This window comes from Pseudorca crassidens, chromosome 20, assembly GCF_039906515.1.
Source record: "Pseudorca crassidens isolate mPseCra1 chromosome 20, mPseCra1.hap1, whole genome shotgun sequence".
Lineage (NCBI taxonomy): Eukaryota > Metazoa > Chordata > Mammalia > Artiodactyla > Delphinidae > Pseudorca > Pseudorca crassidens.
The window spans coordinates 13,980,259-13,994,073 of record NC_090315.1 but is presented as its reverse complement, the minus strand read 5'-3'; the positions used below and the strand labels follow the sequence as shown (position 1 = coordinate 13,994,073).

Sequence of the window (13,815 nt, the reverse complement as noted above, 5' to 3'; positions counted from 1 at the left end):
CAGCAGAGATTGGCCTAACAGTGTAAATCAACTATACTGCAATTTTAAAAAACTGGTGGTCCTAGATTCTCTTTCTCTGCTTCTTTCTCTAACTACCTCTTTTCTCCAGGAGATCTTATCCATGTCCATTTATGCTGTCTAATAGAACTTTCTGTGATGATGAAAATTTTCTGTGTTTTGTGCTGTCCACTGTGGAAGGCAATGGCTCCACGTGTCTACTGAGCTCTTGAAATGTGACTAATGTAATGGAGGAACTGAATTTTTAATTTAATTTCATTAACCCATTTAAAATTAAAGTAACCACCTGTAACTTGTGTCCATATTAGACAAGACAAAACTCTAGAATTGTTGCTAGCCCAGGCTCCATTTCATCTACCTAGTCAGCTGCTTATATGTCTGTCACCCACCTACCAACCTATTTATTCTCTTTTATACCCATTTTTACATTCCTGGCCCCCTTGTAGGCAACCATTCTAATGTGATTCATGAGAATATTTTTAATGTCTTCTTGAAATAAAATACACATGTTAGTAAGTGCACAAATCATAAATGTATGTAGCTCATTGAATGATCTCAAAATGAATACATCCTTGTAACCTACACCCAGGTCAAGAAAGAGAATGTTTCCAGCATTCCAGCAGCCCTCTTCATTCTCCTTCTTAATCACTATCCACTCCCTACCTCCCATAAGGAGCCACTATTTTGGCTTCTAACACCACAGATTATTTAGCTTGTTTTTGAACTGTACACAAATGGAATCATATGTCTATGTTGTTTTGTGACTGGCTTCTTTCACTCAGTGTTATCCTGTGTACATAACTATAGTTCATTTTCGTTGCCATATGGTACTTGCTTGTTTAAAAATCACTACAGGGACTTCCCTGGTGGTCCAGTGGTTAAGACCCCGTACTTCCACTGCAGGGGTCACGGGTCTGATCCCTGGTCAGGGAACGAAGATCCCTCATGCCGCGGCCAAAAAAAAAAAATCACTACATATTTACCCATTCTACTGTTTCCACTTTGGGCTAATGAATACTATGTTCTGACGCACATGTGCACAGTTTCTGTTGGGATGTGCTGTGGAGTCCCTAATGGTCATGTCTGGGTCATTTGGCTCAGCTTTAGTAGATGCTACCAAACATGTTTCAGTTTGAACTCCCACGATCAGTGTATGACCAATCTGGTTGCTCCACAGCCCCACCAATATTTGGCCTTGTTAGACTTTGTAATTTTAGCCATTTTAGAGGTGTAGTGGTATTGGGTTGTGGTTTTCATGTGCATTTCCTTGATTTTTTAGTGAAAAAATCAAGAATGTACTTGTTCACTTTAGTAATCTATTTGTTGAAGTCTCTTGCCCAATTTTTTTTTTTTTTTTTTTTCGGTATGTGGGCCTCTCACTGTTGTGGCCTCTCCCGTTGCGGAGCACAGGCTCCGGACGCGCAGGCTCAGCGGCCATGGCTCACGGGTCCAGCCGCTCCGCGGCATGTGGGATCTTCCCGGACCGGGGCACGAACCCGTGTCCCCTGCATCGGCAGGAGGACTCTCAACCACTGCACCACCAGGGAAGCCCTCTTGCCCATTTTTTCAATTGGGTTGTCTGGTTTTTTTTCTTATTGATCTGTACAAATTCTTTATATATTCTGGATACAAGTCATTTTTTGTTAAATGTTTTGCAATTTTTTTTCTCCCACTCCGTGACTTATCTTTTCACTTTTTTTTTTGACCCACATTGTGTAGCTTGTGGGATTTTAGTTCCCTAACTAGGGATCGAACCTGGGCCCACAGCAATGAAAGTGCACCAAGTCCTAACCACTGGACCATCAGGAAATTCCCTTTTTTCACTTAAAAATATATTGATTTGGCTGCACCAGGTATTAGTTGCAGCGTGTGGGATCTTTGTTGCTGTGTGTGGGATCTTTAGTTGCAGCATGTGGGCTCTTAGTTCCCTGAACAGGGATTGAACCCCGGCCCCCTGGACCACGAGGGAAGTTCCCCTTTTCACTTTTTTAATGATGAAAAAATTCTTAATTTTAATGTAGTTCATTTAATCAATCTGTAACATTTCATGGCTGGCCTTTTTTTTTCTGTGTTGAATTCTTCTAATTCAGAAACATTCTATTTTTCCTATTTATGTAGATTTTCTTGGATTTATTTCACCAGTATTTAAATTTTTTTCAGAAATATTATGGGGACAGGAAGTAAGAATTCTGAGGAGACTTAGAGAAAATAGAAAAGTGATGTGAACCCTGCCACCTTGGCATGTGCTCTGTCTGAAGAAACTAATAAACATGCACTCTGAAGACTTTCAAAGGGACACTTTGTGCTGATGTAATGGTTAGTGAGAGTGAGTGGGCTCTGGTAGATATTGACTCTGATGAGGAATGAATAGGTATTTCTCATCATTCTCAGGACTTGTGATCAAACCCTTTTACACCTGGACTCCGCAGAGTGGATCCTCCTACCTAGAGTGAAAACATGACACCATCCAGGAAGTTGAAAGAATGCCTCCCAGTCAGAGATGCCATTTTTCTCTTCCTTGAATAGGTGAACTACAGGGGTTTGACAGCTTCCTGCCTGAGCCATGCCCTTCTCCAGCAACCACAGATGGAACTGAAAGGAAAAAGGAAAAGCAGCAGGTAGTGGGCAAAATTATCTAGCTCAAGATTTCAGAGCTGAGTTGATACAATTCTATGAAGAGAAGCTTTTGGAAAACCTTTAAGACTGAGTTAGGGGACCCTAACTCAGAGAGCTGGCTTCTCCACCCCCAGCACCCTGTAATTCCTTTACCAAAACACATTTCACATTGTCTTGTAATTGTTTTCTTGACTTCCTTAATCTGAATAAGGATGTGTTTATTTTGCTGATCAGTGGATCCCCAGGGCCTGGTATAGTCCTGGCTCATAGTGGGTAGTTAATAATTATTTCCTGATTGAATGGAGAAATGAAGAGAAGCTCTGGAGGGGTGACACAGGTTTGTGGGGTTCAGCTCTGTCTGTTGTATGGCCCTTCGGTGGAAGTTGTCCTTCCCATAGCGATAATGGAGGGTGGTATAGACACTTTGCAGAGGCAGAGTGGGAGAATCAGGCTGCCTGGTCATATAACATGGATACGCTGTACTTCAAGTACACAGCTCAGATCAATGGTCTCTGTGTTCATTTTTTTTTCTAGGAAAAGTGATGTTGGCTATTTTTAAGCTTAGTCAAATATTGCTGTGACACACAACATATATGTATTAGCCAGATCTGAATAAATATAGACCATAGGACTACATATCTGAAATTTACAGAAATATTTAAAGAGAAAAATGCAAATGCCCTGGTGGTTAAGAACCTAAAGTCACTTGGCCGGCTAGTGCCAGAAATGGAATTCCATCTGGCTCTCTGGGCTCCAGGTGCAGTGCTATTTCCACTCTGCCACTGACTCACAAGTCCTTTTGGTGGGGACATATAAAATATTACTGTTTTGCACATGAAAAAGTAGTCGAACAATTCTGGATCACTTAATTGTTGTAGTTCCCACTTCTCTCCAAGGAAGCCCAGTATCTACCTTGAAGGTCATCTATAAGGTGCCTTAAAGGCTCTTAAGTTGTTTGCTTAAATTTGCAATAGTTATACATACTTGTTGAACATTTTTCAACCAATTCAAAGTGTGGAGATAAAAAGTATAAGTATTGCCCACCTACCCTCCTCATTCCCCATCATTTCCCAGAGGATAACTCCAGTTAGCAGTTTGATGTATACCATTCAGTCCTTTATATATTCATATATACTTATATATACACATGCATATATACACATACATAGCTCTTCTAATAAGGAAAAATGAGATCAGTTATAGGTTCAATTGTGTCCCTGCAAAATTCATATGTTGAACCCCTAATCTCCAATACCATAGAATGTGAGCTTATTTGGAAATAAGCTTGCTGCAGATATAATTAGTAAAGATGAGCTCATACTGGAGTAGGGTGGGCCCCTAATCCGATATGACTAGTGTCCTGATAAAAAGGGCAATTTGGACACAGAGTTAAACATGCACACAGGGAAAACACCACGTGAAGATAAAGGGAGAGATTGAGGTGATGCATCATCTACAAGCCAAGAAATGCTGAAAATTACCAGTAAAACCATAAGAAGCTGGCAGAAAGGCATGGAACATATTCTTCCTCACAAAGGAACTAACCTTTCTCCAAACCCTTCTGACATCTTGGTCTTGACTTTCTGACCTCTAGAACTGTGAGACAATGCATTTCTATTCTAAGCCCAAAAAGTGTGTCAACACACAGATCCTGAACATGTTTTGTTAGATTTATACTTAAATACTTTATTTTTCTTTGGATCTATTGTAAATAGCATTGTGTTTTCAATTTTGGATTCTACATTTTCATTGTTAGTGTATAGAAATGCATCTGATTTTTGTGTGTTTATTATTTGGTTTTTTTTTTTTTTTAGAATCCTTGAGATTTTCTATGTAATCGTGTCATCTGAAAATAAGGACAATTTTATTCCTTTCCAATCAGTATTTTTTTAATCTTTGTTTTGCTCTGTTTAGCTGGCTAGAACTTCTAGTACTGTGTCACATAAGAGGTGAACATCCTTACTTTGTTCCTAATAAGGGGAAAAACGTTCAGTCTTTCAGCATTAAATATGTTATCTGTAGGTGTTTATATTCTTGTTTCTTTTTTTTTGTGGCCGTGCCACGCAGATCTTAGCTCCCCAACCAGGGATCAAACCCACTCCCCCCGCAGTGGAAGCACAAAGTCTTAATCACTGGACCACCAGGGAAGTCCCTGTTAGTTGTAGTTTTTTGGTAAATGCTGTTTTATCAGGTTGAAGCAGTTCCCCTTTATTCCTAGTTTGTTGGGGTTTTATCATAAATGGTGTTGGTTATTGACAAATTATTTTCCCATGTCAATTGATATGATCATATAATTTTTCTTCTTTACCTGGTTGACATGGTGGATTACATTGATTTATTTTTTAATATTGAAGCAGCCTTGCATACCTGGAATAAATCCCACTTGGTTATGGTATAGAATTCTTTTTACACTTTGAAGGCTTTGATTTGCTAATATTTTTAAGGGTTTTTGAATCTAAGTTCACGAGGGATACTAATTTTCTTTCTCTCTCTTCCTCTTCCTCTTTCTTCTTTTTGTAATGTCTTTGCCTGGTTTTGGTGTCAAGGTAATTCTGGCCTCATTGAATGAGTTGGAGAGTGTTCCCTCTTCTATTTTCTGGAAGAGATTGCATAAAAGTGATGCTAATTCTTCTTCAAATGTTTGATAGAATTCTCTAGTGGAACCATCTGTACCTGGATATTTCTTTCTTTAGAGCCTTTTAATTACAAGTTCAATTTCTTTAATGCCTATTCAGGTTATCTATTTTATATTGGTTGAGTTTTTATAGTTTATGATTTTTGAAGAATTTATCTATTTCATCTAAGCTGTAAAATTTGTGAGTGTAGAGTTGTTCATAGTATCCCCTTATTACCATTGTAATGGCTACAGGGTCTGTAGTGATATATCATCTTTTATTCTTGATATTGGTAATTTGGGTTTTCTCTTTTTTTACCCTTGTCAGTTCTGCTCTATGTTAATTAATTTTATTGATCTTTTCAAAGAACCAGCTTTTTGTTTCATTGATTTTCTCTATTAAGTTCCTCTATTCAATCTTATTAATTTTTGCTGTTTATTTTTTCCTTCCTTTTGATTGCTTTGTGTTTATTTTGGTCTTCTTTTACTAGTTTCTTGGGTAGGAGCTTAGATTATTGGTTTGAGACTTGCCTTTTTTCTAATGTAAGCATTTAGTGCTATAAATTTCCCTTCCAGGGCTTCCCTGGTGGCGCAGTGGTTGAGAGTCCGCCTGCCGATGCAGGGGACACGGGTTTGTGCCCCAGTCTGGGAAGATCCCACATGCGCGGAGCGGCTGGGCCCGTGAGCCATGGCCGCTGAGCCTGCACGTCCGGAGCCTGTGCTCCACAGCGGGACAGGCCACAGCAGTGAGAGGCCCACGTACAGCAAAAAAAAATAAAAATAAAAAAAATAAAAAATTTCCCTTCCAGCACTGCTGTAGCACATCCACATATTTTGATGTATATAAATATATATAATGTGCATACTGGTGTCGTTGGATAGAGTATTCTATGAATGTCAATTAGATCCTGTTGATCAGTGGTGTTATTCAGTTCTTCTATATCTTTGCTTATTTCCGCTCTATGTTCTATGAATGGTGAGAGTGAGGTTTTGAATTCCCTAACTATAATTATGGATTTGTCTATTTCATCTTTCAGCTCTACTGGTTTTTGTTTCATGTAGTTTGAATCTCTATTGTAAGTATACATGTAGAATTGCAATGTCTTCTTGGTGGAATGATTTTTTGTCATTATGTAATGTCCCTCTTTATTCTTAGCAATTTTCTTTGCTCTGAAGTCTACTTTATTTGATATTAATATAATAACTTGTGGCTTTTTAAAGTCAATATTTGCATGGCATATTTCTTCCCATCCTTTTATTTTTAACCTACGTATGTTATTATATTTGAAGTGAGTTTTTTTGAAGACAGCTTTATAGTTGAATCATGTTTTTTAAATTCACTCTTTTATTTTGTGTATTTAGATAGAAATTTACATCTAAAGTAATTATTGATGTGTTTGGGCTTAAGATTGCCATTTTATTATTCATTTTCCGTTTGTCCTCTCTGTTTCTCATTTTTCTAATATTCCTGTGGGTTATCTGAGCATGTCTTAGAATTCCATTTTGATTTATATTATTTTTGAATACATTATTTTGGATAAATTTCTTACCACTTGCTTTAGGTATTACAAATTAATATGTAACTTATCACTTAAGTCTAACATCAATATTTTACCACTCTGATTGAAGTGCTGAAACTTTACTTCCATGTAGGTTCTTTTACCTTCCTCACTTTCCAAAATATAATTGTTTCAAGTGTTTCCTCCATCTACAGTAAGCACCACATCAAACAATGTTATAATTGATTTTAAATTATATATATGATTTTTAAAACTCATGAGAAAGGTAGCCTATTATATTTACCCCTGTTTTTACCCATTCTGCTATTCTTCCTTCCTTTCTGAAGTTCTGAGACTTCTCTTATTATTTGGAGTTTGAAGGACTTCCTTTACCCATTCTTTAAGGGTGGTTCTTCTGATGACAAAGCCTCTAGTTTTTCTTCATCTAAAAACTTAGATGGACTTCCCTGGTGGCACAGTGGTTAAGAATCCACCTGCCAATGCAGGGGACACAGGTTTGATCCCTGGCCTGGGAAGATCCCACATGCCATGGAGCAACTAAGCCCGTGTGCCACAACTACTGAGCCTGCGCTCTAGAGCCTGCAAGCCACAACTACTGAGCCCATGAGCCACAACTACTGAAGCCCATGTGCTCTAGGGCCTGCATGCTGCAACTACTGAAGCCCGCGTGCCTACAGCCTGTGCTCTGCAACAAAAGAAGCCACTGCAATGAGAAGGCCGTGCACCACAACAAATAGTAGCCCCTGCTCACCACAACTAGCAAAAGCCCATGAGCAGCAACGAAGACCCAACACAGCCAAAAAAAATTAAAAATAAAAATAATAAAAATAAAATAAATAAATGAAAACATTATTTCCCCTTAACCTCTGAAGGGTAGTTTTGCTGGATATAGGATCCACAGTTGACAGTTCTTTTCTACTGGCACTTGAAACATATTATGCCATGCTTTCTTCTCAATGGTTTTAGATGAGAAATCCATTGTAATTTGATCAGCGTTTCCCTGTAGATAATGTATCATTTTTCTCTAGTGCTTTCAATATTCTTCTTGCCTTAGTTTTCATAAGGTAATTATGGTCTGTCTTGGTGTGTATTTCTTTGGATTTATTCTGTTTAGCTTCTTGAATCTGTAGGTTTATGTCTTTTGCCAAATTTGGTAAGGTTTAGTCATTATTTCTTCAAATACTTTTTTGGCCCTGCTCTTTCTTCTCTCCTTCTGATACTCTGTGATACAAATGTTAGATTTTTTGTAATTGTTCTGCAGGTTATCTAAGGATTTGGTGGGGTTTTTTTTTCCTGTCAATTTTCTCTCTGATTTTTTCTTATTGATTGGGTAATTTCTATTGTTCTATCTGCAGAATCACGTATGCTCTCCTCTATCATATTCATCCTGCTCTTGAGTCTTGCCAGTGAGTCTTTAATATCAGTTATGGTAGTTTTCAGTTTTATCATTTCCATTTAATTCTCTTTTACATTTTCTATATCTTTGGTGAAATTTTCTATTGTTTTCATTTGTCTCAAGAGTATTTGTAATTGCTTGATGAAGCATTTTTATGATGGCTAATTTAGATCTTTGTCAGATAATTCTAACATCTAATTCATCTCAGTGTTGGCATCTGTTGATTGTCTTTTCTCATTCAAGTTGTGATTTTCCTGGTTTTTGTTATGATATGTGATTATTTATTATGTCTTGAACATTTTAAATATTATGATAGAAAACTCTGGATCTTATTTAACTCTTCCATTTTAGCAGGCAGTTACCATGTTTAGGTTTAGCAGGTAGGTCCTGGCCTAGTTTTGTGTGACACTTTAATTTTCAGAGGACTTGTAGTGTTACTCTGTTCTTTTTCCTTTTCCCAGTTCTGGTTGCACTTGCATCCAATTCATGTTGTTACCACCAATGGAAACTGAAAGCATTTCCTAGCGTCCAGATGGTGCTGCTAGATTAGGGGTAGGAGACGCTAGCATAAAGGGGTGGAGAGCACTTTCCTGTACTGCCCAGTGCCAGTGGGGCTCCTGCTTGATCACTACTGATATTGCCCATGGGAGAGAAAAGCACATACTTGGGTGCCTTCTGTTGCTGGAAGGAGGCTAGAGAGCCACTGAGCCTGGGCCACCTCCTGTCACTGGGTCAGAAGTTGAGAAATGCTGGTTCACTGTGTTGTTCCTCAAGTCCTAAGGTCCCCAGCCAGCTAGCCTTCTACTTTCTACCTTTCAAAGACCTCTTATGAATGTCTGCTGTATTATTTCCAGAGTTTTTCATTGCACTTATCAGGAAGGGGTAGGGAGAAATGAGCCTCTGCCATCTTGTCTGGAACCAGAAGTCTCCACTTATTATTCTAATAATTTATTTGTAGGGTTTTTTTTTTTTTGGATTTGCTATGTACACTATCATATTGTTTACGAATAATGAGTTTATACTTTCTTTCTCATCTTTATATCTTTTCTTTAGGCTCTCTATTACACAGTAGAAAAAAGGGCATATTGGGGGTATCCTAGTCTTGCTCCTGAACAGAAACCAAAAACTTTCAACATTTTGCTACTGAGTATAATGCTTGCATAGTATTTTTGTGGGTACACATCATTATATTTTAAAAGTTCCTTCTATTTTTAGTTTTTAAATCATAAATGAATGTTTAGTTTATTAAATGATTCTTCTGCATCTATCTCAGTGATGTTAACATCCATTGTTGAGTATTACCTAGATCTAGGGTTGCCAGGTCAAACACAGGACATTCAGTTAAATTTGAAATTCAGATAAACAAAATTAATTTTCAGTATAAGCATGTTCCATATAACGCTACTATAACTTTGTAAGTATGTCCCATGAAATTTGTATGCTAAATCTGGCAACCTACCTAGATTCATTATTTCTTTAGGGGTTTACAAAATGGGGATTTCTAATTTATCATTCTTTCTTCATTTATTAGCTACTAAAAGAGAAACATCTGTATATTAATATACTACTATACAGAGAAACATCTCTCATTAATTCTTTGGTTATCCTGAGTTGCAGTGAATACAGAAAAAAACAACTTAAATGCTTCAATTTTCAGATTTAGACAGTTCTCTCTGAAGGTAAACAAACATTGTGTGTGTGTGTGTGTGTGCGTGTGTGTCTGTGTTTAATATTATTATGAATATATAGGTTTTGAACATATTTGCTCTTTCAATTTCCACCCTAGACCAGTAGGAGCCTCCTTAATTTACGGTATGGCAAGATGTTCCAGGCTCATCTTTGTACATTTCTTGACCAAATCTGGAATCAGCCATTTCTCAGAGAGCTTTGATTCCTATCAGGAATTTACCAAGTTGTATTTAGAGACCATAATCTGGGCACTAGCAGGGGAACTGTCTTTTTGTTTAAATTTTAAAAAATTTTATAGAACATTTGTATGATTCCAAAGCCAAAACTTTATAATGAGGTATCTTCACAGAGGTCTCACTGTCATCTCTGTGCCCTCTACCATATTTCCTCTTTTGCCCTATATGAAACCATTTTTATTCATCTTTCCATTGTTTCTTTTTGAAAATATATATGTGTGTATTTTCATTTCCTTCTTTCTTACACAAAAGGTAGCATATCCTATACACCATCCTTCACTTTACTTTTTTGCGTAACACTTCATCATGGAGATCACACCATAACAACATGTAAAGATCATCTCCATTCTTTTTTAGAGTTGCATAGTGTTCTACTCTATAAATATACCTTAGGCTTATTCAATCAGTTCGCTACTGATGGATATTTTGGTTTCAAGTATTTTTCTGTTACAAAAACTGATATCACCAATAACTTTATGCATTCATTATTTTGTATTTTTGCCACTGTATCTTTGTCATAGAACCCTAGAAATGATATTAAAATGAGAACTTCTGGATCAAAGGGAATATATAATTTGGTTAGAAGTGAGATTGATAGGTAAAAAGCCACATGTATGTGACTTTGCTGGAAATTGCCAGATCCTCCTTCCTGTGGCTTGTACTAGTTTTCATTCCTACCAGCAATACCAGTTTCCCCACAACGTGACAACAGAGTATGATGTCAATCCGGTAGGTGAGAAATTATATCTCAATGTAGTTTTAGTTTGCATTTCAAGTATTATAAATGAGGTCAACCACCTGCTCATTTGTTTAAGGACTTGTGTTTTCTGTGAATTCCGTTCTTCTGTCTTTACTTTTCTTGTTGTGTTTTCTGCCATGCAAAACTTTATTATTATATAGTCAAATGTAATCAATCTTTTCTTTTACTGCTTCTACATTCTGAATCATGGTTAGCAAAATTTTGCCCACTTCAAGATTATAAAGGAATCCATTATGTTTTCTTTTAGTATTTTTATAGTTTCGTCTTTTTAAATACAGATCTCTGACCCTTTTTTTTTTTTTGACCTCTAACCCTTTTAAAATTTATCCAGTGTATGGTGTGAGGAGCAGATTTAATCTGATCTTTTTCCATATGATTCTCCACTTACCTCAGTACCACTTATTTTAAAAATCCTTCTTCCCTCCAATGGTTTGAGATGCAACCTTTATCATCTACTAAATTTCTATATGCACGTGGGTCCATTTCTGAATTTTCTAGGCTGTTTTTTTGGTCTATCCATTCATATGCTAATACCTCATTGTTGTAATTACAGAATTTTTATAGTATGTATAACTCTCTGGTAGTGCCTCTCTATCATGGTCCTCTTTCTCAGAGTTTTCCTAGCTGTTCTTATTTATTCTTTCAAATAAGTTTTTATAGTCAACTTTTCTAATTCTAGATTAAAACCTGATGGTATTTTTAAGGGAGCTGCATTCTATTTATAAATTAACTTTGAAAGAATTATTGTCTTTGGGATTTTGCTGGTGGTGCAGTGGTTAAGAATCCGCCTGCCAATGCAGGGAACACGGATTCAACCCCTGGTCCTGGAAGATCCCACATGCTGCAGAGCAACCAAGCCCGTGCACCACAACTACTGAGCCCACATGCTGCAACTACTGAAGCCCGTGCGCCTAGAGCCCGTGCAACAAGAGAAGCCACCACAATGAGAAGCCCATGCACCGCAACAAAGGGTAGCCCCTGCTCGCCGCAACTAGAGAAAGCCCGTGCGCAGCAACGATGCAGCCAAAAATAAATAAATGCACCCACAAATAAATAAATAAAATTTTAAAAAAGAATTACTATATTTATTATGTGAGACTTCTATCCAAACACACTGCCCTTCCATTTGTTCATGTTTACTTTTGTGTCCTTCATGAGTATTTATAGTTTTCCTCATATAAGTTTTACACATTTCTTAAGTTTCTGCCTGGGTATTTTATTATCATTACTATTTGCTCTTGTGAATAGGGTGTGCTCTTCTATTACCTCTTCTAACTGGATACTGCTGAAGGCCGTTGATTTCTGTACATTAATTGTATGTCATTTAGTTAAGTATGTTACTTAACTAAATTTTCCTATTTGTGGTTGCTCTTTGCTGATTCTTTTATAACCATATAATCATCAAATAGAGATAGTTTCCAGTTCTTATGCCTCTAATTAGTGTTGGCTAATGGCTCCAGCATAAAGTTAAAGGGACTGAAGATAGAGTGCACCCTAAACAGAATACTATCTCCCTCCCTCTGTGACAGGAGACTGGCTCTATCAATTAACCCCATTCTCTAAATCTCTGCTTATGCACATCATCTTATAATGATGATCAAACTTCTTTAAAATACATATGCACATGCACACACACACACACACACACACACACACACACACACCTTTCTAACAACTCGTTCTGCCCTAACAACAGCCCTCTTACTCCCCTTTCCATCAGAGTCAAGTTTCTTGAAAGAGCTATGTATACTCTCTGGCTCAACTTTCTATATTCTTCCACTTTCTACATTCATTCTTTCTACATTCTTCAGCCCCTACAGTCTAGTTTCCACCCCTACCACTGCACTGAGTTTATGCCAGCCTAGGTTACCAATAATCATTGTAATTATATCCAGAGAATATTTTCCTGCTCTGGTGTGATTTCTCACAAGCACCTCTTTTATGAATTTTCTCCTTCTGTTGGCTTCTCTGACAGCACATACTTATGTACACACACACACACACACACACACACACACACACACACACACACACACACACCTGGTTTGCATCTAACCGCTCAGGCTGGAACTTTCAAGCTCCTAATCCTTTGTCACTTCTCATCTTCGAGCCTCTGTCATTGCTGCCTCTTCTTACATTCCATACTCTTCCTAAGCCGTCTCGAGGAGCCTTCTCTCCTTTCCTGGCTTCAGATACCACCATAAGGTGACTCATACCCTATAATGGTTTTAATGACCTTCTGCTTTTGTTATATTTCTTGTTGTAAATAAGATCCCACACAGAAGTTATCAATATTCATTATTTACCACCATATAATGGCTGAGATGTAAAAACTAAGTTGATGGTGCTAGGCCAATATAAGTACAGTGATAAGAAACATGGCACAGTAGTTCTTGATAACACGGGTACAAGTTCAGGAGAAAAATCCATGATTCTACACCGAGTGAGGATTTTGAAAATTTTAAGAACAGTTCTCCTTTGAGTTCCAGATGGTGTGTCTAATTGTCTAGTTGATACCTGTTGGATGTCTCAAAGGCACCTCAAACTTAGTATATCCCAAACCTCATTGTCTCCCTCCACCTACCCAGGTCCTTTTCTTATTCTGAATCTCAGTGAACGATGCCACCACTGGCACCAGTTCTACAAGCCAGAAACCCAAGAGTAATTTTCCTGTTTAATTTTTTAAATTAATATACAGTAGAATTGACATATATGGATGTCTGTTACCACTACCACAATCAAGATACAGAACAGTTTCACCATTCCCCAAACCTCCCTCATGCTGTCCTTTTTCTTCTTTTTAATTTTATTTATTTATTTTTGGCTGCATTGGGTCTTCATTGCTGCGCACGTGTGGGCTTTCTCTAGTTGCAGCAATCGGGGGCTACTCTGCGTTGCGGTGCACAGGCTTCTCACTGAGGTGGCTTCTCTTGTTGCAGAGCACGGGCTCTAGGCGCACGGGTTTC

The 13,815-nt window shown here is 37.7% G+C and overlaps 1 protein-coding gene across 5 annotated transcripts in view; it reads right to left on the bottom strand.

Annotated features, from left to right (window-relative positions):
* FCGBP (Fc gamma binding protein) overlaps window positions 1-13,815 on the bottom strand; it is a 143,294-nt gene that overhangs the window by 42,905 nt on the left and 86,574 nt on the right. For 4 of the 5 annotated variants that reach the window (XM_067718052.1, XM_067718053.1, XM_067718054.1 and 1 more), the window contains one exon: window positions 2,463-2,610. The exons of the other annotated variant lie outside the window; for it this stretch is intronic. In XM_067718052.1, the coding sequence (XP_067574153.1) occupies window positions 2,463-2,610 (148 nt within the window). The remainder of the gene's footprint in view (window positions 1-2,462; window positions 2,611-13,815) is intronic. 5 annotated transcript variants of the gene reach the window in all.